Source organism: Chelmon rostratus, chromosome 18 (genome assembly GCF_017976325.1).
Source record: "Chelmon rostratus isolate fCheRos1 chromosome 18, fCheRos1.pri, whole genome shotgun sequence".
Lineage (NCBI taxonomy): Eukaryota > Metazoa > Chordata > Actinopteri > Chaetodontiformes > Chaetodontidae > Chelmon > Chelmon rostratus.
In genome coordinates, this window is record NC_055675.1 from 3116249 (window position 1) to 3139895 (window position 23647).

General features: G+C 41.8%; 1 protein-coding gene across 5 annotated transcripts in view; it reads left to right on the top strand.

Moving 5' to 3' along the window:
* The window catches only part of tab2 (TGF-beta activated kinase 1 (MAP3K7) binding protein 2), a 38782-nt gene extending 15768 nt beyond the window's left edge, over positions 1-23014 (top strand). Inside the window, exons 2-8 of one of the 5 annotated variants that reach the window (XM_041959048.1) lie at positions 10880-11070; positions 12062-13754; positions 16934-17094; positions 18171-18264; positions 18970-19065; positions 20003-20083; positions 20855-23014. In XM_041959048.1, the coding sequence (XP_041814982.1) occupies positions 10969-11070; positions 12062-13754; positions 16934-17094; positions 18171-18264; positions 18970-19065; positions 20003-20083; positions 20855-20994 (2367 nt within the window). In that variant the 5' untranslated portion in view covers positions 10880-10968 and the 3' untranslated portion in view covers positions 20995-23014. The remainder of the gene's footprint in view (positions 1-10879; positions 11071-12061; positions 13755-16933; positions 17095-18170; positions 18265-18969; positions 19066-20002; positions 20084-20854) is intronic. The other 4 variants (XM_041959050.1, XM_041959049.1, XM_041959051.1 and 1 more) reach the window with 4 other exon arrangements.
* Positions 23015-23647: the final 633 nt, after the last annotated feature.

Here is a 23647-nt window from a genome sequence, read left to right on the forward strand (position 1 = left end):
GAGTCAGGAGGTGCTCTACAGTGCAGTGTTGCTGTGATCAGTGAAAGCAGAGCTCTATGCGATCAATGGGCACAGTGAAGTACCTTTTTCACTGGCCCCACTGGCTGGTGCGTCTCAGTATTCAGCAGCCACTTTAGCAGTAAAACAACCATTTCAGCATAATCCTGCTTTCACACCGCAATGGCAATACTAGAAATACAAGTGAATTTGAACACGAATGTTCATCAAGTCAATTTGCAACAGATAGAAAAAGTTTGCACTAAGTAAAGGTCTTGTTTCCATTCAGGAGCTCTGTATTCTTTTGATGTCTGCAGTTTTTGTGACTCAGAAGCAGAGCACAGTGGCTTTGTAATTGCTACTTGACAGCTGGTAAATTGGAGCTTTGGACAAACACACAAAGGCAGGGCTAGTTCTTCTAGTGATGGAAGGCTACCTGCCAAAACCTCTGACAAAGTCAACAAACACACCTTCCTTAACCTAAATTCACCAGTAGCTGGGATATGTCTGGTCAGTTTTGATCAATTAAAGACCTAAGGTGCACGTGGTGAAAAATGTGGCTCTTAAACTTCATACAAGCCCATTTGCCTTAATAGACGTCCTTAATTTGAAATGATGGTGATAGTAACACGTAGTAGTGTATGCCTGTTGAGTCTTTAACCCGTTCAGTTTTTAAATGATCAGTGTCTTGGTGTCAACAGCCACATGAAGTAGAAACAGTGGATTTAGCCTTGGTCTGAATAGTATGTATAATGTTAGTTGTCCAACTAACCAAATAATCTATTTCAATTATCGTTTCATCATTTAAGTCTTGAATAAAAATGAGGTATAGGCCTACATATGTTATGGAACCAGAGGGCTGCCCCATAATGTTTGTGTGGGTTTGTGCTACCTGCATCCAACCTGCTACGGTGGTTAATTAATTCAGCCTTGATATTCACACAGTTTCTCTTGACTGACCCTCAATATGAAATACTCCAACATTGCTCCAGCGTGTGGTTTACAGTCGAACATGCTAGCACCAAATTCAACTGGCTAAACGGCAAAATAAACAGTAAAACAACATAAAAATGTAGAAACTTACAGGTTCTACGTTTGACATTGGTTTTGATCCATTCTTGAGCTTGAGTTTTGAAGTGAATCCTGCTTTGTTTTGGCCCTCACAGCAGTCCTAAGTAAAATATTTAGCGCACAAATATAACATAAGATTTTCCAGTTGTTGTGGGGACATTTCCATGAAGTTAATCCACTGTCTTCACTTCCTCGGATGGTGGGGGTAGATAAAGGCTTTTGTGATGGTTCTTGCAGCCAACAACAGAAAAACTGGTGTGCTTTGCTTCCTGTTACCGGGTTCAGCGCTATAGTGAGGGAAGTGGTACTTACTCAACAAGAAAGCATTTTACGCTTTAACAAAAAGGTATCCTTTCCATTACCAGTCTGAGCCTGTTGGTGGCAAAGACAAACACTTATTGGACGTACGTTGACGATGCAAATACTGGACCAGTTTCAAAAATTGCTGTCTCCATTAGTCACTTGGATACAAAAAACATGGGAAAATAGGGTCCATAATCAGATAATATGTGACCGGAATTTCTCTTGTTTGTCCAGGACTTTGTAATCTTCCAGGACGTGTTGACCGGCACCATTTGGAAACTCTGCACACAACGACACTTTCATTGAATGAAAATGAAATGTAGGTCAAACTGAAATGAGTGAATAAGTCAACCACACGGTACATATCATAATTTTAAAATTATGTATTCAATTTTGTTTTTGTTTATTTTGTAATGTATCGGTATGCAGATCTTTAAAAGACATGTTTATATTGAAATAATATACAAGTAGTATGTCTCTTGTTGTCCTGGTTTGCCCTCTTATGGCTAGAATGTGAAAAAATAGACATTCAAATCTTTGTTGTCGTTTTCAAATGTCATTTTTTGCCAATTTTGACAGCCCTTAAAGAGATATACTGTTTTGTGTGTTTGGTTGACACAATAGGAAGAGCGGTGGCTTTTTGTGGCTCTGAGCTGCATCACTGAATCTGTCAGCCTTCTCAGAAGACATAGGAAAATGCTTTATCTGGCTTGTCACCCCTTCCTGGTGCTCACCAACAAAATCTGTCTCATCTGCATCCTGCATCCTGCGATCTGAAAAGCTGTCTCTGGAAACTGAAAGCTGTCTTAGTGGCTGTCCAAATACAACAGGATCTACATGCAGTGATATAATAAATAATATAAGCCGCAGCAGAAAGCCCATAGCTATTCAGTGTTTGGTCAAGCCAGAGTCCTGCTGCTGTACTCTGCTGACTTTGTGCTATCCTGTGATATAAAGTGCTCAGACATGCATCCAACTGCTTTATATACCCATTTTAAAGGTTTGGATTGCAATTTTTTTCTTCCTATGTCTCAGCTTGGATTGGTTGGGTAAAATCTCCACCCTCCTCTTGGCCTGTGGTAGTATTTGGAAGAATATTGCTCTACTTGCAATAAGTGCCAACAGTTTGTAAAGCATTTGCCTCCTTCCAAGCACGCTATCCCAATAAGGTGTGAAAGTAATGTACACTGTCATACTGTTTTATGGATGGAAAAATAACCTCTATCATGTATCCTATCTTTGCTGAGAGTTGGTTTGGAAAGTTTAGTTTATAGATTATACTATACTTGCTCAATGAGAGTCTGTGTTGGGGCTTGTCAGCTCGCAGTTAATGATTCCACAATGTAAGGAAAGTCACTGCACAGTCTGCCCCGCTGAAACAGTAATTGCTATAAGCTTGTTCTTTCTTTTCACTTATTAATTTTTGCTTTGTAGATTGCTCACACCCTCTTTTTTTAATTCAGATTTTCTTGGAAGAAACCAAACATAAAGATTAGTGGTTTAGGATAAGGCTTTTCATGTTACTGAGGTTTCTATTTTAAGCTCAAGCTGTGGTCCTGACATATAATGCCATAAGGAAAGTGAAGCAGGGACCAAGGTTCTCAGAAACAACTGTTGTGCAGAGGTGGAGGATTGTTGCACAGCTTCTTGAAAGCTGCACTCTTGACACAATTCATACCTTTTATAATTATGTCTTGTTAAAATTGCGTTGTGCACAATAGTTTATTACAGCCCCTTTGAAGTGTCACCACTGTTTTTAACAAACTTAATAACCAAATAATTTGTATGCTTACCATCAGTCACCATTGCCATTAAGATATGATTTGGGGTAGTGTTTTTCCTAACGTTGCTTACACTGGAGCTTAAAGATCTGAAAAGTCACAGCAGGACGTGTGGATAGCTGGCTCTCAATTAGACACACAATCAAGGTGCTTTGAGCATGTTTGGAGCTGGGTCTGGCTTTAAAGGACATTGTGTTTGTGATGTTTGTGTGATGGTTTTGTTTTACAGAAATTTGTGAGGATGCTTTGTTGTCCTCTTTCAGTTTTTTTCTCATGTGGCCTATATGCAGATTGGCCCTTTACTCTTTCTATCAACCGTCTGTCTCATCTTCTGAAACCATTTTCTTTTCCAGAGAATGAGCCAGTCTGTATTTACAGAAATCATTATAGCGATGGTTTGTATTTGCAAACAAACTAGTGTGGAGAGAATGTGTCCTTTCAGTCCAATCTGCAACAGATTTCAGGAAGTCCTTAAAGAAATCCTCATGGTGAAATTATAACTTGTCATTTTCTATTAAATGAATGGACAGAAATATGATACGTCTGATTCATAGATCCTTGTTGAGGAAAGAAAATCCTAAATTAAAATGTCATGTATAATTATGCAGATCTAGCCTGGCATGAACAGTTTTTTGCTGCCACAGATTTACCTCCTGATCTTTCTCAATAGAACTTCTGTTGACTGCTTGCTGTGTCACTCAGTTTTGTGGCTTCACTGGCACCACTTTGATAGAAAATGAGCCTCCTGTGATCAACTATGGAGCAGTCTTCTTGTCATTACTGCATGTTAATGTGGTTCATGTTGTGACCTTAACCTTTGCAATTCTGAAGGAATACAGAGTGCTCCTTTAACTAAATAACACTGTGTATTATAGTCAGTGTGTTAGTTTCTGTAGTTAAAAAAAGCCACACTGACACACATAGTTTTAGCTAAAGTAAACTTTTTGGTTAAAGGAAAGAGACCAAAAAAATGTATGACAACAGAGTTTAAAATCCTTACGATGTTTCACATCAATATAACACTGATATATTGTAATGCTACATGCTAAACAAGTATTGGGTAATGCGTTAATAAAATTTGTTGAATTTGATTAATTGAAATGTTTGCATGACATGTAAGTATCTAATAAATTAGTCATAATTAAATGGTCATATTTCTCTCAAAATCTGTACCTAAAATAACTTTTGATACTATCACACATGGATTACTCATAGGCGCTCTTCATTCATCTTAAAGTATGACTTTTTTTGAACGAATGTAGGTGTGTCACAGTGAGGAGAGTGAATGCTCCGAATTATGTCCACTAAAACTTGAAAATGTGTTTGTATTTCAGAACTGTGCTGTATTATTAAAATGATGCGATGCTTATTCATGATTAAAATATTTAGCAAACTAGTAGAGCTTGTCATTATCATATCATATTCACTAACATGCAGCCCTGCGTCGTTGCCCTAACCAGTACAAACCACCCACTGACACGGAGTAATGTTTTATTTACGATCAGCGTTGCAGTGATTCCTGGGAATCACTTTCATGGTGTACAATGTTCATTTTAATTTTCAGTCACTATCTCCACTAATGTAGACCAGACGCCTCTTGTTGCTGGATGCATTTGCATTTTTGTAGCAGTGCGTTTACTTAAACTGTGTGTGCTTTAACTCTGTATCACTTTCATACCACAGAGACACAGCTGTGTGAAGATAAGCTTGTTTATGTGGTTGTGGATAGTTGACCTTCTGGTCTTCTGTTTCCACATGTGGATATGGAGTTGGAAGATGGTTCACAGTAGTATGTCATGAATCCATAATGAGAAGGAAGACAAAAGTCCTCGTTGGGGTGGCTAGACAGACCTCATTTTTTACATTTTTATTGTCTGGAGGCATTTGGAGAAAACATTTATAGTATCCCCAGTGTTAGCAAATCAGTAAGTATACATCCCCCAAGGCTTTAGAAACTTTTTAGAGTATTTAATTCATAATGAATAACAACTCTGTGTTTGCCGTACAAATCAGAATGAATGTTTCCCATTGTTTAATTTCAAGAGTGGACAATAAATTCAAGAGCAAAGATTGGAGAAGTCAGGAATATGTCTGTAGGTTTTCTTACCTATATTGTGAACTAGCATCTTTATTGTGCAGCCCTGTGAGGGGTCTCGACCCCCAGGCCACCCCCATGGCACAGCATTTCCTTTGTTATATGTGTGATGAGGCCTGTTACTAGATGAAAGGTCAGAGAACATTTTGCTCGTGGTCAAGGTGACTGCAGGTGAGAGCAGCTCTGATGGAACACACATTTGTACTTGAAGAAGCTGCTGGATAAGCTCAGCATTTTGTTGCCCACAGAAATTTGGTATTGGAGAGGTGGGAGGAAGAGGGGAGGACAAAAAACTAGGAGGGAGGTCAGCATCAACTAGTTTCTGAGTCCAAGCATGTATTCACACACACAGACAGCAAGCTGCAGCAAGCACCCGACAGCTTCACCTACTAACCACTTCTGAATGCCGCTCTTCCTTCCTTATACGGCCAAGACAGACTCAACTGGCCAGACAGCTTTTTTAACCATGATTTACAGTGTTTACAGGGGAAAACACAAAGTTGGCACAAGTTGGACTGGTAGTCCATTGACTGCACAAAGAGCCCAGGAGAGAGGTGCACCTCCATGTTTCTAAGACCTCCCACTTTCCCACAGTGCCTCGGGAGGGTTTGGTCGACCTGGGGAGCTGGTGCCCTTGCCTGCTTCCAATAAACCACCAGCTGCAGGCTGCGGTACTGAAGAATTTTTGATTTCCTGCACACACACTCCCCCACTACGACGCACATACACTCACACGCTTGCTCACAAACACTCTCATACCCCCATTTTCAAAAGTGGGCAACTAACTGCCGAGGCTGTCTTGCAGAGTTGATCCCTGCTCTTTGTGCACTATGAGGCCCAGGCTTCATGGCACAGTTGAGTGCAATTTGGGTTCTGCACATAAAGTGTGGTTTGTTTCTGTTCTGGAGACATTGCTTGGAACAAAAGAACTGTCTCATGTATGGGGCTCATGTGCAAGCCTAACATACTTGTAGTAAATGTGTTGTCCACCAGTGTTGTCATGAGTATGATGAATTTAAATTGATGAAGGAAAATATTATTGTCTAAAAGTTATTAATCTCAGTAATGTGGTGAATTTTTTATTCTGAGGCCATAAACTGGTAATAAGACTCAAGATTTATGCTCTCAGCTTGGCCTTTCAAGATGAAGTTTCAGGATGTTTTAAGACAATCTTGATGCACAACTGTTTCAAGTTTCCATTGATGACACCACTGCAGTTTATCTTAAAGTTTATTTTAGTCGTACTCTTGACATTAATATGGTGGGAAATCACTTTGATTCAGGGGGTCACAGCTTTTGTGATGACTTGAAAAACTCTTTTGTTAAGACTCGTCTCCTCGGTAAAGTTTCCATGCAGACATGTGCGCTTCTACACTCTGTGGGAGGCAGGTATGGCCTGTGGTTCTTCACACTCATTGAATCAGAATGAAATGTAAAAAATTGTATGAATTAAGTTGCATTCTTCAAGAACGACTATATGAGTTTGCATTCCCAGGCATAAATAACAAAGTGGTCTTTCAGATTGATTATTAACAGCTATTTTGCAAATGTGTCACTGAGGTGCAACATAACTCGCTCTTAGGTGGAGAAATTACCTGTGTTTCCCATTGTGAAGATAATCTGTCAAGATGCATGTTATTGGATATTAGTCTTTATATTACATTGGAGTGTTTTCAACAGTTAACAGGGTTTTTATGCTGCCCTGCAGTACAGCATGCTTGTGAATGTGTGCATCTGTCTGTGTGTGCACCAGACACACATGCGGTCATGTCCATTACTTCTTTGGAAGACTCGGGTGCCTACCAGCAGCCTTCAACAGCGTCCACTGCCAATTAGCCCCTTTATTTGTTTAAATTTTGCTGGACCAAGACACAGCAGTTAGACATTCCATGCAATGCTGCTGGGCTGCTCTTTAAAGCTGTGGAGGTGTTTCTGATTGGCGTTCAGATGGCATCCTTACTGTTTCCACTGTATTTAATGTTTTTCATATTTGAACTGCCATTTCCTCAGAATCGTTCGGAGCTTTGGTTTGACGAGGTCAGTACTGTCCCAAACAATCATGATCAGAGCATCTAGTCTTTGCATGCTGGAGAGAGAATGGCATGACATTATATTGAGTGTTTTTGTTCCCAGTAATGTGTAGCCTCTTTGTTTATACCAACTTGTTTTGTGTGGGCTATCACAGCAGCCACAGCATCAGGTGCTGGGCTGTTTTCTGCCAAAGGCCTCCTGTTGATTATTTATCCACATTATATTTAGACTTTAATTGATTTGGACGTTTTTAGGTGCATTCACTCTGGCAGAGTGAATGAGCCCATTGATGGAGAATGGCAGGCCTGCTACCTCCAGAAATGAGTGTGGGGCTGTGGGTCAATGCTTTGGCACGGTGAGTAACAGCCTCAGCAATAGAAGCTTTGTCTCTATCTCTGCTGGCAGTGCAGCGCTGCCTCAGGCCCTGTTCCACCAGCACCTCCAGGGACAGCAAGGACTAATCTGCCCCCCACCCCACCCCCCACACTACAGAGCCACCCACACGGGCCGGCTGCAGGCCTATAATTACGTACAGTGAAGAGGTGTGGACCTTTTTGTTTTTGAAGCCAGGAAATAATCTAACCACACTGTTGACCTGTAACTGGGTTAGCCGCCAAGTAGTGAATTTCCTTTCCCACAACGTTGAGCTGCCCGGCCTCATGAGTTGAGCCTGAATGGTGGACTGTAGTTCTCTGGCTCTGTGCAGTGATGGTTCTTTTTGGCCTGTAAATCAAGCAGGTAGATTTAGACTGAAAATGTGTTGAGCTCCAAACGTGGTGTGTTAAGTTGCATACTTTTGTTTTTCCATAGACTTAACTTGCTTCATCTGCCAGAGGAGATGCAAAGTGCTTTACTAGAGGCACTAAGATTTGCTTTAAACATGTAATCTGAGATATGGCAAACTGTTCTCCTCTGGTTTGCATTTAGAGGCTCTCTAGGCTGCGTCTAGTGCTTCCTTTTTGACACACAAAATGAATGCCACAGTCTGATGGCATAACTGCAAAACTTTCCATTTCCTTGTATTGCAAAAGAGAAAAAAACTATTAACTGATGGTTTGTTGTAGAGCCTTGTGTAATACAGTTTTCAAGTTTTATTATCCAGAATTTGATCCAGAATTATCTCTTTCACACAGTGCTTGGAGGGAAAGATTTTTAAGAAATACGCTGTTGGAGAAACTTTCAAAAATGTTCAGTTTTTGTGACAGTCATAAAGTTTTCTATATAAATGTGATTGTATTCACCTTGGTGGCAGAGAATGTAAAATGCATCTCCCTTTTCAATGGTCAAAGCATGGCTTTTCTTTTCTACTGCCCACACAACCCTCTGTGGACTGTAGGAAGATAAAGCTGTGCTTCGGTTGATCAAGCTCTCTACAAATCACTTACCTCCAGAGTAGCTCAGGTCTCTCTGTCTCTGAGTTTAGCCTCTTACTTGCGGTTGGTGCCCTACTATTGACAGTAGCCAAATAGCTCCCCTCTCTGTTATCAGCTACATACGGATGTTTTGCAAAGCCAATTTACGACTTTTCAGTTATGATATTAGACATCCTCATAACTTAGATAAGACAGAAACACAGCTGCTCAGATAAATACTTGGCAGAAATAAGGGGCCATTGTAATATGAAGCACACTCTTGACTTTTCTTCATCATTAAATAACTGTGTTCAAGTGTCTCTAGAGTTTCTGGGTTATTTCAGTCCTCAAAATTAATTTTCAATGACGTATTAAGATTGCTTTTAAGAGACTTGTTCCTTCACTCATGTGTCCCACACACTGCATTGACATGCAGAGAGTAGAGCAGGGTATGCTTCATGTGTCACATTGTTTTGAATGGCATCTGAACCTCCCACAGGAAGATATTTCGAAAGAGTGTGGTGAGGAGAAAAGTGTGGGATAACTAGACATGGCTGTCATGCAGTTAAACTTTCAAGTTCCCGTGACTATTAAGCTCTGTGTAATGTTTGTCCGTGTTTCTCGTCCAGATTAATGATTTGTGGAGTGAGTTTGTATGATGGTATGCCAGATCACGCGCGTGCTCCACTACAAATACTTTAATTGCCAAGTAACTGAACAATATATACAGCGCCATTGCTGTACTCTGTGTCAAATAACAGCAAGCTTTTCGTCCTTTCTGGCCCCTTCAAGCACTGGTACAGTAACAGCGTGAATAGGCATGCATCACAGTCCAACCGATGGCTGGCTTGATTGCAGTTATCTTTTCCCAGCTCCTTCCGTGTTTGCTAACGACTATTTTGAAGAGTTATGTCTCTGAGATTGACAGTGTTGTGCTAAGAACATAGACTGATTTATCAGAATGTGTCAGTGTTGCAGGGCTGTTCATGATAATAACCACTTGTGGACTCTGGAATTCATCCAGCCGCTTCTCTGCAAGGAAAGCTAGAAATCCTTCCTCTTGTGCATGATCATGTTTTGATTCAAAGTGTGCACAGAGAGGAGGGGCTTTTCAAGTTGTTGTCAATGTTTGTGTGTGTGAGAGAGCGAGAGTAAGTGAGTGAGGAAAAAAATTGAGATAATCAATGTGTGGGGTCAATGCTGATATTGTGGTAATATTGGAAAATCAGTGTTTTTACATTAAAGTAAAAAATATATATGTATATTGGTTACTAGGTTGCTTTTTATTCAGAGCATTAAGGGCATTGGTGGCCTTATTTGGTTTAGTTTGCATGTATTATTCTAAGATCATTACATAATAGCAAATGAAACCTCATAACTGAGGGTGTTGAAGAGGTGAAATATTTTCTCATAGGCATCTCTATATTGTTTCCACATTCTGTAGCAGCGTGTGAACATGTATCCTGTATCCTTGTGTCAATTTTTGTCCTGTTTGACCATATCTATAATATGCAAGCAATCCAATAGCAGAAAACGCGGCACATCTGCTCAAGTCCACACAGCCCCACCATTGTCTTACTTTTGAACTTTACCTCCAAATCTATTAGTGAGTTCCACTGTACCTTCCTCAGATTTCAGATGTCAGACAGTCAGGAGCAATCAAAGTTTATAGCCCTGCCGATCTGTGTCTTTGTGCTGCAGCGTCACAAAGTTACTGAGTTATTTTCGGCAATAAACTCTTCTGCCGAGCCGCTGTACATTGGAGCTTAACAGATATTTATCTGAAGATCTGCCTCATGACCAGACTACTGTTTGCAGTCTGTTGGGAAGGCTAGTTTCCCGGTAGTCAATCCGAGGTGATTTCCTCCCCCTGCCATTCCTTCACTAATGGGCTTTGTGGGGAGGAGGGCTTCTGAAATGAATGCTATCTATTCTCATTGAGGATGTCTTGAATTTTGGTTTGAAAGTTCCCAGGCATAATGAAATGGACAACTTCAAATGCCTGATGGATGTCTTGCAGAATGGAGTCGCAGTAGACCACCTTGGCTCACTTGTACATGCTCACTTTTTCACTGCACGTTAACAAAACACAGACTTGTTCAGCTCATATGACTGTGAAGATTCCCCTCTGAGTATGGAGTAGAGAAAGATTGGATTCTGTGTGTATCTTTATGGTTTTACATAAATCATATGGAGAGAACTTTATTTTCTTATCAAATGTTTTCCTTTTTATCTTTGTTTCAATTTAGAAGATGTTCAAGATGAAGGCGGTTTGCTGCCACGACTGACGCCCCAGTGCGCTGAACAGAACAAGCAGTCCTGACCTGGCAACATACGAATGGCCCAGGGAAGCCACCAGATTGACATTCAGGTTTTGCATGACCTGCGCCAGAAGTTCCCTGAAGTACCAGAGGGTGTTGTCTCCCAGTGTGTTCTGCAGGTGAGGAAGTTCTCTGACACCAGAAAAGATTATTTCTGCAAAGTAAAGCCCCCTGGCTCATTGCAGTTATATCGGTGGCAGCACATTTTGTTCAATAATTATTAACTAACAAGCAGTATCCCCATTACAGACAAAATAACCTACAACCTTAGGTTATATTTCAACTCTAAAATATCCCACTCTCTACATACAGTATCTTGTTCACAATTCTCAATTCTTCAACGCAAAATGCAACAGATTCTAATGTTATATGTTTGAGAAAAAAAAAAACATTGGCAGATATATTTCAACTGATTTTTTTAGCTAAGTATGTGTGTTGGTATCAGTCTCAAAAATTGAGTATCAGCTGTGCTCCATTGCCAAGCTGTTGTTGTTTTAACAGAGCAAACTAAAAACACGGAATATACAGTCAGAGGAGAGAAATGCCAGGAAAGATCTGAGGGAAATGATAAATTAGTTGTAACTCAACATTAATTAAGCAGTGTTTTGTTTGATGTCAGCCTGTGTTTATCAGCCATGCTTAAACGAAGCGTTCCTGAGCCCATGTAGTAATCTCCTTTCTACAATCATGTGTTCACAAAGTGATGAAGCTCCCTCCATCCTAGCATGTGAACGACTGAGCCTGTTTTTGATGTCAAATTCAGAATAAGCACATATTTACAAAAATCAATGTAGCTAATGAAGTAAAACATTAAATATATTGTCTTTGTACTGTTTTCGATTCAGCATGTGTCAAAATAGATTATCACATTCTGTTTTATTTATGTTTTACACATTGTCCCAACTTTCTTTGGAGTTGGGTTTGTATGTAGGAGTTGTAAATTTACTATATAAGCTAATGAAGAATGTTATGATATAATGTTAGTAAAGTTATGTATGTAAAAACAGGTATGAATGTTTGCATCTTTGTCTTTACACTTTAGAGTTCCTCCCTTAAAAAGCGATATTGCATAATGAGTTAATTTCCTCTCTCTCTCTCTCTTTCCTTCAGAACAACAACAATTTAGACGCCTGCTGTGAATACTTGTCCCAGGTCAGTCCGGGCTACTTGTACAGTGAAGAAGGAAACCTCAGCTTTTCTGACGACCCCACCTTCACCAGGCTTCGTAATCACATGACCCAGCTGAACCTGGGCCTGCAGTCTCAGAATGTGCATGTGGCCCCGGTTCGGGACGGCCTGAGAATGAATGGCAGCCGGACTCTGGCCCACAGCCTGAGTGACGGGCCCCTCCAGACAGGCCAGGCCCCCAACAGTGACTTCTTTCAGCAGGAGCCCCAGTCAGCCCCAGTGCAGGTGCCTTCCAGCCTCAATGTGTTTGGTGTGATGGAGCCCACACGCAAACCACAGCCTCCACAGCACCTTGGACTCTACCCCCTGGGTGTCAAAGGAACGAGTATGGGTGCACAGCAGACACCACGCTTCAACCCCATTACCGTGACGCTAGCCCCTAATATTCAGACAGGCCGCAACACCCCCACTTCTTTGCACATACACGGTGGGCCACAGTCGGGCCTCAGCAGTCCACAGGGTAACTCTATCTACATCAGGCCCTATGTTAGCCAGTCTGGTACGACCCGGCAGAACCAGCCGCAGGGAGGCAGGGCCCAGTACAGCCCCACTTCTCAGCCGCAGCAGCAGATCTACCAGATCTCACACCCCTCCTCTCTGTCCGGCTCCTGGTCCGGCCCTCAGCACGCCTCCTCACATACCTCACAACACCAGACCCAGGGCCACCAGACCTCTCACGTCTACATGCCAATCAGCTCCCCCACAAATCCCCAGGCGCCCTCCATTCTTCCCACTGGAAGCCAGGCCTCTTCCTCCGGTGTCTCCTCATGCTCGTCTTCCTCTTCCTCCTCCTCTGTCATGCCCACCTCTCTGTCTACCATCAGTCAGTACAACATCCAGAACATCTCCACTGGCCCACGGAAGAATCAGATAGAGATCAAACTTGAATCTCCTCAGAGGAGCAACTCCACAACTACAACAGCCGTGCTGCGGACAAGCAGTGGGCCCCGGTCCTCCTCCACCTCCTCCTCCTGCCCGTCCTCTTCCTCCTCTTCAACTGGGGTGGCTACTGTCCCCACCACCCCTCTCTCCATTGGAGGCCCAGGTCTGAGCCGCAGCCAGCCCACTGTTTACATCTCTGCCAGCCCACCTACTGCTGCTACCACTCCCTCTGAGGAGGCCGTCGTGGCCTCAGCCGGCTCCCGCTCCCAACCTAAGTTTTACATTTCTGCCAATGCCTCCAGCGATGACAGTGGGGGTAGAAACCCTCCCACAGTCTACATCTCAGCCAACCCTCCCTTGCAGGGGCCCTCAGGAGCCAGGAACATGGGGGGCCAAGTGAGCATGGGCCCCGCCTACATCCATCACCATCCTCCCAAGTCCCGTGCCTCTGTGGGAGGGGGAGGCACAGCTTCTTCCCCACGCGTGGTTGTGACTCAGCCCAACACCAAATACACTTTTAAAATCACGGTGTCACCCAATAAGCCCCCAGCTGTGTCCCCCGGAGTTGTGTCCCCTACTTTTGAGCCCAACAATCTCCTCAGCCTACCCTCAGACCACCACTTTGTGGAGCCAGACCCCCTCCATCTCTCAGACCCTCTGTCGCCACACAGGGAGAGGCCGAGTGAGCATCGCAGACTCAGCATGGGCTCTGATGATGCAGCGTACACACAAGGTGAGCAATGCTGAGTATCATTATTTGATCATAATCCCAGTCTTAATGTCCGAATAGAAACACATGCACATGAAATGTGACAGAATTCACACAGATCAGCTCTAATGCCCACAAGTTTCTGACATACATACTTTAAATAAGGAGTTAACAGCTTGGACCAAACAGGCGAAAATGTCTAAAAATTGTTTACACTGTGAATTCTTCATCAAATAGGCCTCTGGTGTTTTGTTAGAGCTGTTTGCTTTACTGTTTATTGATTGTTTAGCAAATGTCAAGTGTACAAAGTGATAAGGCAAAAAGAGCAGTTTTTAGACCAGCTCCAACATTGAATGATATTATACAGGTTTTTTTGCTACAAGCAGAGGGTCTAGATGCTTTTTCCACTCCACCCTGCCAAGAAAGTAATTTTACTACAAAGTATACTTTGTGATTTTAAAAGTCTCTTTCCATAACATTGACTGTAATGTAATTCTTGAGCCAAACTGAGTACACTTGCTGTCACTCAAAGTGACTCAAAGTTCAGTCAGTGTGGAAACACTACTCTGCATGTCCGTCTCCATGAGGTAGATAAAAGCAAAGGTGACTCGTTCAGTGAGGACCAGTGTGATGATGACAGTGTGAGTCCTCCACATTAAATGCTGTGTTTGCTCTGACGACCCCTGAGACTGGCGGATTCTGCAGCGTGAGTCAAACGTGTCAGAGCACACTGCTGTTTCCTTTTTTGGGCTTTTCACAGTATTATGTGTGAGTCACCGGCTGCGGCTTCTGCACTGTGGTGCCTACCACCAAGGGGGGGCTTTAGACCGGTCATGCTACCTCTGCTGCTGACCCTCATCAGCTCAGTTTTCTTCTCCTTTATCTGCTTTGGCTTGAAAAAATGTATATTGACACCAAATGAGTCACATTCAGTGCTGTACCTGATAAAGACACACCTGTTGCCACGCGACTGTTAATAAAACATGAATGTGTTCGCCATCACACGTCACCACTCACACCATTACTGTAGCTGTTAATGCTTGGCAGCAGAAAAACATTATTGTAATTACATAATTTGTTGGAAGACCCGGTTGTGACTGGAAAGTGAAAGCCTCTTTCAAATAACAGACTTAAGTGTTATTTGATTCATCCAAATAGACTTACCTGACTTAACACCTGGTGCCAAAAGACATGACCCTTTTGGTTCTGCAATCATTCCTGTTGGACCCAGTATATTTTTTGAAAGCATGTATTTGTTTTTATATGTTTGTTATTGTGGTTTTAGTGGGTTAGCAACCTCACACAGTTCAGTTTTGAAACAGAATTAATTTAGTCAGATGCATAGCAGATCATTCACTGAACCTTTGGATAATAACGCAGCTCAGTCCCTCCCCAAATTCCTGAAACTCAAAAACAACAATTAAAAGTAGGCGTTGCAGATGTAAAATGAAGTGTTACAGAATAACACTTCATTTTACATCTGCAACGCCTACTACTACTACTGCGTGACCTATTTGTCACCTCAGCTTAATTTGGGGCATAGTTAAGGAGAAATAAGATTTTTTTCCACCAGGTCTTTCCAGTTTGACAGTTCCTAGGAAAAGACAACTGACAGCAACATGCCTGTCTAATCAGGTGTGAGATGGGCCCATGTTGATGTCTGAGTAAGGAAGAGAACTGTCTGTCATCTGTTGCACAGCTTGCTTGAAATGAAAAAGCGTGGGATGAGTTTACCAATAAGGGAAGGTACCTTTAAACAGTATGTCAGGTGAAATGATACATCTGAATGTTGTTTTTTTTCCATTCAAATTTTTATTTAGAACAGAATCATAACAGGTCTTACAGCACGTCATGTAAACATTTTTTTCTGTTTTTCCATTTCCTCAATCCCAGGTGATAGAAAGTTCATGTAAAAATAGAGTTCAAGTAAAATTAAAACAATCAGGATATGACCCCTGACGTACACTGAGATAGCATTGGTGGTACAGGAAGAAGGAATTAACTTAAAAGGGATGCTTCCACCCTCAACATGCCCCTTATTGCTAACTACAGAGGAAAATTTAATAATGAGAAAGAATTTAAATGGTGAGAATCTAGATGTTGTTTTAAGTAGTCTGCAGGAAAGTGGTGGCTTGTTATCAGCTACTGAATGAAATAATGTGGTGAATCCAAGAACCAAAAACAAAGACTGCTGTCCTCCGTGATTAAGAATTAGGACACATTTGCCTTCATCACAGCTGAACTAAAATCACTGTAAAGCACCAAATTAGATGACCAAACCAAGTTGTCAGTGCAAAATAGGTAGCCAGTGTACCATAACAAATAGCCAGCACCACATGTATGAAATCATGTAAATGTACTCACACCAGCACAAATGAAATGTCACCTTCATTTGGCTTTTTTCATGTTCACTTTATATCCAGCTGCACAAGTGTTGGGCTGTTGGAAAACACCACGCTCACATTGTGTGACTGGTATTAAGCAGGTCGCATGAGCTTGAGGACATTTTGACAGGACAACAAGTGTATCATCTCTGTGTCACGGGATAAACATTCACCAGTAGACCATCTCCCCGTAATTTGTAGAGGCGCACGTGTTTGTGTGTGGCAGCAGAGAGGGGGAGTTGTTTGTCATTGAATGTATGTGTGGGAGGTGTTCTAACCTGTCAAAAGATGTGGGAACCATCATGAATTATGGGAAACATGTTGTAGAGACTTGAGCAAGTCATGTGCACAGTTATGGTTCTGTATTAACCACTGCAGTAGAATTTGCCTGCAGCAGTCTGCTAACTGGGATAAGTCTGATCTCTTCATGTTACACAATAGGTGATCAAACACAAACTGAGAAACAGTCTGCTATCTGATGTGGCTCCTCTGTCTCTCCTTACACCAAGTTGTTTTTATGCACAAGGAATTATGCTCAGAAACTGGTTTGACTGGTATATGCAGAGATTAGACTGTGGTGTTTCTGAAAATGTAGTGCTGTATACTGAAGTTTTCCTTAGAGGCATTATCAGCAGATTTAGTTTTGATCTGCAGTTTTTACTTACAGGGAGTTTCTCAATGTAATTCTTTGAATTTCTTTGGCTCTTTTGATGATGTGTCATGTCAAGTTATTTTCACGTTTTCAGTAAAGTTAACCAGTGAATTAATATAGCACAGAGGCAACAGCTGCTGACAGTACTGTCTGTGTGTGTTGTCCAGCGTTGTTGGTCCATCAGAAGGCCCGCATGGATAGGCTGTGGCGCGAGCTGGAGCTGAAGAAGAAGAAGCTGGAGAAACTAAAAGAGGAGGTCAACGAGATGGAGAACGACCTGACCAGGAGACGACTGGAGAGATCCAACTCGGCCTCCCAGATTCCATCTGTAAGTTAATTCAGTGCTAGTAAAGATAGAAATGTGTCTGTTGTGAAGGTAGTTTTATTTTTATGTATCTTGCTTTAATTTGATAGTGACAGTTAAAATAGAGACAGGACATGTGAGGAGCGATAGGGGAGAAGGTAATGATACACAGGACCCCTGTTCTAATTGAACAAACTGTGATATTTATTGTTGAGAACCTGAGTAATCCTCAGCTTTAGTGTGATATAACTCAGTTTGGTCTTATTTTCCCGCTAACATTACCCAGAATGCAGAAAAGTTTGAAAAGGAAAAGCAGAAGAACTCTAACCAACATCTGTCACTGGCAGATCAATCGATATAAAAACCTGTAATGTAACTCAGCAATGTGAGTCATCAGAGATGTTCTTTGTAATTGCAGACAAATGTTTTACTGGTTATTACTGACAGATAAAAGGCTGAACAGACAAAACAAAATGATCTGGGTCACATTGCCATTCTTGGTTCCAGCTCACGGCACATCAGCGCTCCTACACCCTCAAACTATGTTGATTACAGGGTCTGTTTATGATTTGGATGATATCGTTCCATATTTTCAGACTGACAGAGCACACCATTTATGTCAGATTCACTTCACAGTTCATTCTGGAGCTCTGCAGTAAGTTCAGACAAAATGTGAAAAGAGTGATTGTTGAAAAGGAAACAAAGTGAACGTGTCTTTTTTTTGCGTATTATCTGCACGCCTTCATGTTTATGTTAGATTTGCGGCTGTGAGTTTGTTGAAACCTCTTGAGTTCAGACGAAATACTGCTCTTAGCTTTTTGTTGAGTCAGCTGTTTTTGTCAGCTATTACAGTTTGAGTCAACAGAGGGGAAAGTGGCTGTGGAAGGTTAATTGGCTGGTGTTGCTGAGCTCAGTTGCTCCTTGGTTCAGTGTTGTTTACTAAGGCGAGCCAGCTCTGCAGACGGGAGCAGCTCTCCCCCCGACACGCTCACAGATCTGCTCCACTGACTAAGAAGCTGGATGTCCAACATTTTTCGCCTTCGAGCTGCTGGTGTCCGACGGCTAACTAGCTCATCCCTTCCTGTCTCATTCTCTTTCAGATTGAGGAAATGAAGCAATTGCGATGCAAAAACAGGTTACTGCAGATCGACATTGACTGCCTCACCAAAGAAATTGATCTCCTTCAAACCAGAGGTATGATCCTGTGTGTCTGTCTGATTCAGTACTGTCAGGTGTTTGGGGTGTTTTAAACTCTCACACAGCTTCCATTCTTGTCTGTGCTGTATAATATGTTAACAGTAGGTCATTGAGTGAGGGAGGTCAGATATTTATTTAAAGTGTGCAGCTGTAGCACGCCAGCCAGGCCTGCTCACATCCTTTCGACACACAGTGAAGTTGCTGCCATTGTGCTGTTAACTACCAGTTCTTCCTGAATTGCATCCTGTTGCTAGTTGGTAACAAGGGATTTATTGCCCCCCTGGCAGCACTCCACTGCTATTAGAGGTCGACCAACCAGCCAGTTTACACAGGTGACGGAAGGCACTTGGATCATTTTATATAAGATTCAGCTTGTCTACTTCATTTTTTTCAGAAATCATCCTGATACAGTATGTGGATGTATGACTTTTATAAATGCATGTATTCATTATTGTCTTATCGTCTATTCAAAAGATGTTTTAGCCTTTCTGTGTGCAGGCGGATGCTCACCTTTCTGAACATATTCACTCCTGCCACACATTTACATCACTGTGATGCCTTTAATGTGTAGAGGATAAAAGGTTGGAGTGTATATACAGTATGTGCCTACTCCAGGTGTTAACTCCATAGCACTATGAGAAAAAGTCTGGCATTAAATGGAAGCTAAACCCACCTTTCCACTCCTTTTCCATCTGTTTACAGGACCACACTTTAATCCCAGTGCAATCCATAATTTTTATGACAACATTGGATTCCTTGGTCCTGTCCCACCCAAACCCAAAGGTACTTTATGTATTGGTAAGTTTAGAAAAGGTTGCGTGGTCATTCTCGATTTCATCAGACGCATTCCTTTATTTTATTGGACTTCTTGTGTTAGATGTATGTATTTGATCAATTTTTTTTATTATGTGCTTAGGCTTGTGCTAAGTCAGGCATATGCCCATATGCCCATTATTCAGTTATTAATTCATTCATTTATTTCCAGCGTTTTGTCTCGTGATGTTTTCAGACTGTAGTTACTGGCTATAAGGACTTTCAGTGGTGTTGCATGTTTAGATAATCAGCTGCAAACTGTGTTTACTTAAATACTCTGGATTTGGACCTGTACAGGCCAAAATATACAAAACCAGCCGTATGACCCCTAAAGCTAAATCTAAAAGGCTGATAGTACTAACTTCACTGTGGAAACCTTTCACTACTCCATGTTTTCATCAGGGTTGTACCAATATGGGCTGTTAAAGACCAATGCCAAAGTCTTTAAAAATGACATTTACAGTGTTTTGTGACAGAGATGAATCGTTACATTTGATCAAATGTATCTAAACATGACAAGTACTCACTGCTTTGGAGCAGATATTTGATTGTCACAAGACAATAAAACGTTATACTGAAACTGTAAATGAATCACACCTCCTCAGTGGTGAGGAAAGCTGTGAATACAGCTCTGTGAAATGAGGGACGCGTTTCCAGTTACTACTGAACAGTAAATGAATCAATCAGGTATCATCTCTGGTTGTCCTGCTTGTGTGTTCCTTATCTGCATGTGGTCAATCATTACAGACCAGCCCAAGTTATTGGTTTAACCCTGTTAATGACTGACTACTGACCTCTTCATTTCTGCACTTTTCTTCCCCTGCCCCTCTAATCTTTTTCATCCATCCACCCTCCTACTTCTCATCCACCCACCCATCCATCCATCCCTTGCTTTCTGCTCGGTCCATCATACCTGGGCCAGACAGGAGAGGATGTAGATATAATGTGACCTCTGAGCTCATGATGGAGCCGTCCTCTGGTCCTTCCCCTTCTCTCCCACTTGGTTGGTATCTCCTGTCCCTCCGCTCTTCTTCCATTCTTCCTCCCGTTGTTGTCAACCATTTATTTAGTTTTTAATGCAGTCCACAAGCTTATTTTGGCCTTGATTTTTTCAGATTATATTATGTGATTATATTTAAGATTATTTGCTTATCTGGAATCCACTCATTCCTTGGTATTCAGGCGTATTTTTATCCCTCGATTATTAAGTTGAAAAATTGTTAAAGCCAAAGTATTTTATAAACTAAAATGCATAATTTTAAGGTTATACAACACAGCACCTTCCAGAAAAACATAGCGCAGTGGGTTTTTGGCTCGGACCATTTAAAATGAACCGAACTGAATACTTTTTAGAGTCCTAAAGAGGTAAAAGTATGCAGTATTTCAGCCTACCAACAAGTTAGGAGACAGTACAATGTGTTGCACTTATTTTCAGGCTAATGATACTTCCCTTGTCTAGACTGAATTCCATGTTCATGGCCTGACTCAGAAAGCTTTTAGAAGTGTTTTTGAGCAGCAGATGTCCGCTGTGTGTGTTTTCCAGCTTCTTATTAAGCCTTTAACCTGAGAAGTGCCTCCAGGTTCTGTGTTTATATTAGATAACTGCCAAGTGGGTAGTAATCACATTACTGCAGTGCATGTAAGCACACTGGTACAGCAGTGTTCACTTCCACAGTAATACAGCCACATATATAAACCACTCTGATGTCCATGTTATCACTTCATAGATAAACTTGTCCTGACCTCCTCCTCCTCCTCCTTCTCCTCTTCACAGACCCGGGCAGTAAGATTGTGAAGCCCATCGCAGACCAGGAGGAGGACGAGGGGACGCAGTGGAACTGCACCGCCTGCACCTTCCTCAACCATCCCGCCCTCAACCGCTGTGAACAGTGCGAGTTCCCGCGTCACTTCTGAGCCACCGAGGCTGCGACGTGCCGCCCCCTCCTCTGCCGCCTGTCTTCTACCAGACTAGAATAGAAAAGGGCCCTCTCTGTTCTTTTTCCCTAGTTGTATGAAAACTCAGACGGGTTGTAGGCATCATGCAGCCTGTTTTCCTTGTGTCTTTTCCCTTTTCTTTTCTCCTCTCTAAGGTTTGTAGAATGCTGTCCACTGAAGGCTTGACTGGATAGTGTTTACAGCTTGTGTTTTTTCATAAAGGCCGGCAGAGTCGGATGATACCTCACCTTAGAGACTCAGATCGCGTGGGGTCACCTCCTCCTTTTCTGCTCAACGGGTGACACTTTACCCCTGGGGATACCTCGCTGCTCCCACTTACAGTATTACGAGTGTGGCCCTGCAGTGTGACGGCGCACATACACACACCTACACACCCACACACATGCACACACAACACAGGTGCCAATGTGCCTTTTGCTGATTTATTTTTGTTTTTGTTTTTCTTCCTCTGTGGTGGCATGACCGGGGATTGGGAACTGTGTTCAGCCACTGCTCTCCATCTGAAGGGAAAACTAACAGACTAATCGTGGACTTTAAAGTTTGTTTGCTGTTTCTTGAGGATGCCAAAGGAGGAACTGGCAGTATCGCTGCCACTGAAACGCGCCTCTTGTCCTCCCCCTTCAGTATGTCTGTCTCTTCAGTCATGAGTTAATGAAAAAAAGAAACTAAGTTGCATGCTTTGTGTACAGTACACGGAGGCAGAAATTCCCCCTGAGCTTTTTACTGTACATAATTTTAGAATGTGCCTTAAAAGCCTTCTTCCTCACACTATGAATCACTTGTATTTCCTGTAAGTATAGCTTTATAGACTTTATTAACTTTTTTTGTCTTGTTTTGTTTCCCTCTTTCAAAACAAATAAGCACCATGCTCCCTTTTTTAAGCTTTTTACTTGATTTCTGTGAGAGTTGAAGCCTTGCAGAAGGAGAGGAGCAGAGCAGTAAAAACCCTTGCAGTCATCATGAAGCTACATCTGCCCGGTCCGTTCATCGCTTGTGCAATTGCTGAGTTTCCTGTGTACGATCTGCAGATGCAGCAAAGTGGAAGGCGATGGAGGAGTCTTTTTTTTTTTTTTTTTTTAATTCCCCAGGACACCAAATATGTCGGGACTGTTGGGGTAGGGAAGGGGTCAAAAAGCAAAATTACAAACTGCCATCTTCTCTGACAACTGGAATGTAGGTTTAATGTTTGGGGACAACTACACCTCAGTGCAAAGAGACACTCATTTTCCAGTATAACCAGGATGTGACTGCAGATCGATGTCAAAGTGCTCCTGGAACAGCTGATTGGCTTAAACGTTTCCATGTTGCTGTGCACGTGAATTGGGTTTTTACGAGGTATCAAAGTGAATATGCTTCTGTTTCTGTGATGTAGAAATATTCATGTGGGTGCCTTATATACAACAGGTCACAGTTGTTTTGGAAGCAGACAAGGCAAAAAAAGCCCTTATGTTTTAGCAAAAATGTAAGCACAACGTGACTGTCCACTTTGTATACTCTTTTTTTATTTGGCTCATTTCATCCTCCTAAGCTTTTATTGATGAGGGTGTTTCTAAAGTTTACTTATTGTCATTAACTTACCTTAACTGTGGAGTAGTTACTTTGTTTTGTTTTTTCCACATTTGTGAAATGTTGCCTTGCATCAGTGCCTTTACAACTGTTGAATTTGTATTGATAATCTATTCTGTCACATCCGAGTGCCATTTTTAAAACCAAAATTTTAGCATTGTAAACCCATTTAAAAGTAGAAGATGAATTATTGTCTCTTAAGCACTTACGGCATACCTTTTTTTTTCTTTTTCCAACCCAAAGAAACCAGTTTTCAGCTTTACCTGCACCTTGGTGTGAAGAGGCAGTTTATTCATGTTTTATTAAATGGAAAAAAAATAATTTGGATATCTAAAGTGTTTTTTTGATTTTAGCTGGGAAAACTGTCTTTGTAACAGATAAGTTATTTGTAAAAATAATAAAAAAAATCTATTCTGAATTTTGTGGTTCGTCTTCATGATACTTGACGCAACAATCTACATGATCTTATCCACTAGGTGGCAGAAGAGACCAACATAGGTTTCTGTGGAGGCAAACATGGAGATACTAACACCACCATGTTAAGGTTTCCACATCTTTCCACTGGAGCAATCTGGTTAACAAGCTCTGATGGTAATGCTTCTGAACTAACACAAACATTTTGGTACATCAGAGCATGAAAGCTGCAGCTGGATTAACAGTGGATCCACTCCACTTAGCTAGTGCTGTGCATGCTGGCTCAGTGAAACACTTAATGGAATAGTGCTGTTATTAATTATACCTGTGCTTCTTCTGTTATGACCAGACAACAGGCCTTCTGTGAACTAGGTATTTGGATTGTTAGACCAAGAACGTGACTTTTCTGTGCTACTGGAGATTTTGCCTTTGTATGGTGGAAAACAGCTGCATCCTCATTGGGTTGTGACAACACAACCTTAAATTTTGGGGGAATTTTATGTCATTTGCGTGTAGCTGACAATAGAGTCATGGGGACAACATGCAACAGGACCCCCTGCTGGATACAAAGCAAGGTTAATGCAGTTCACAGAAGGCCATGGCACCCTGACACGTGAAAGTGTTAACCAAC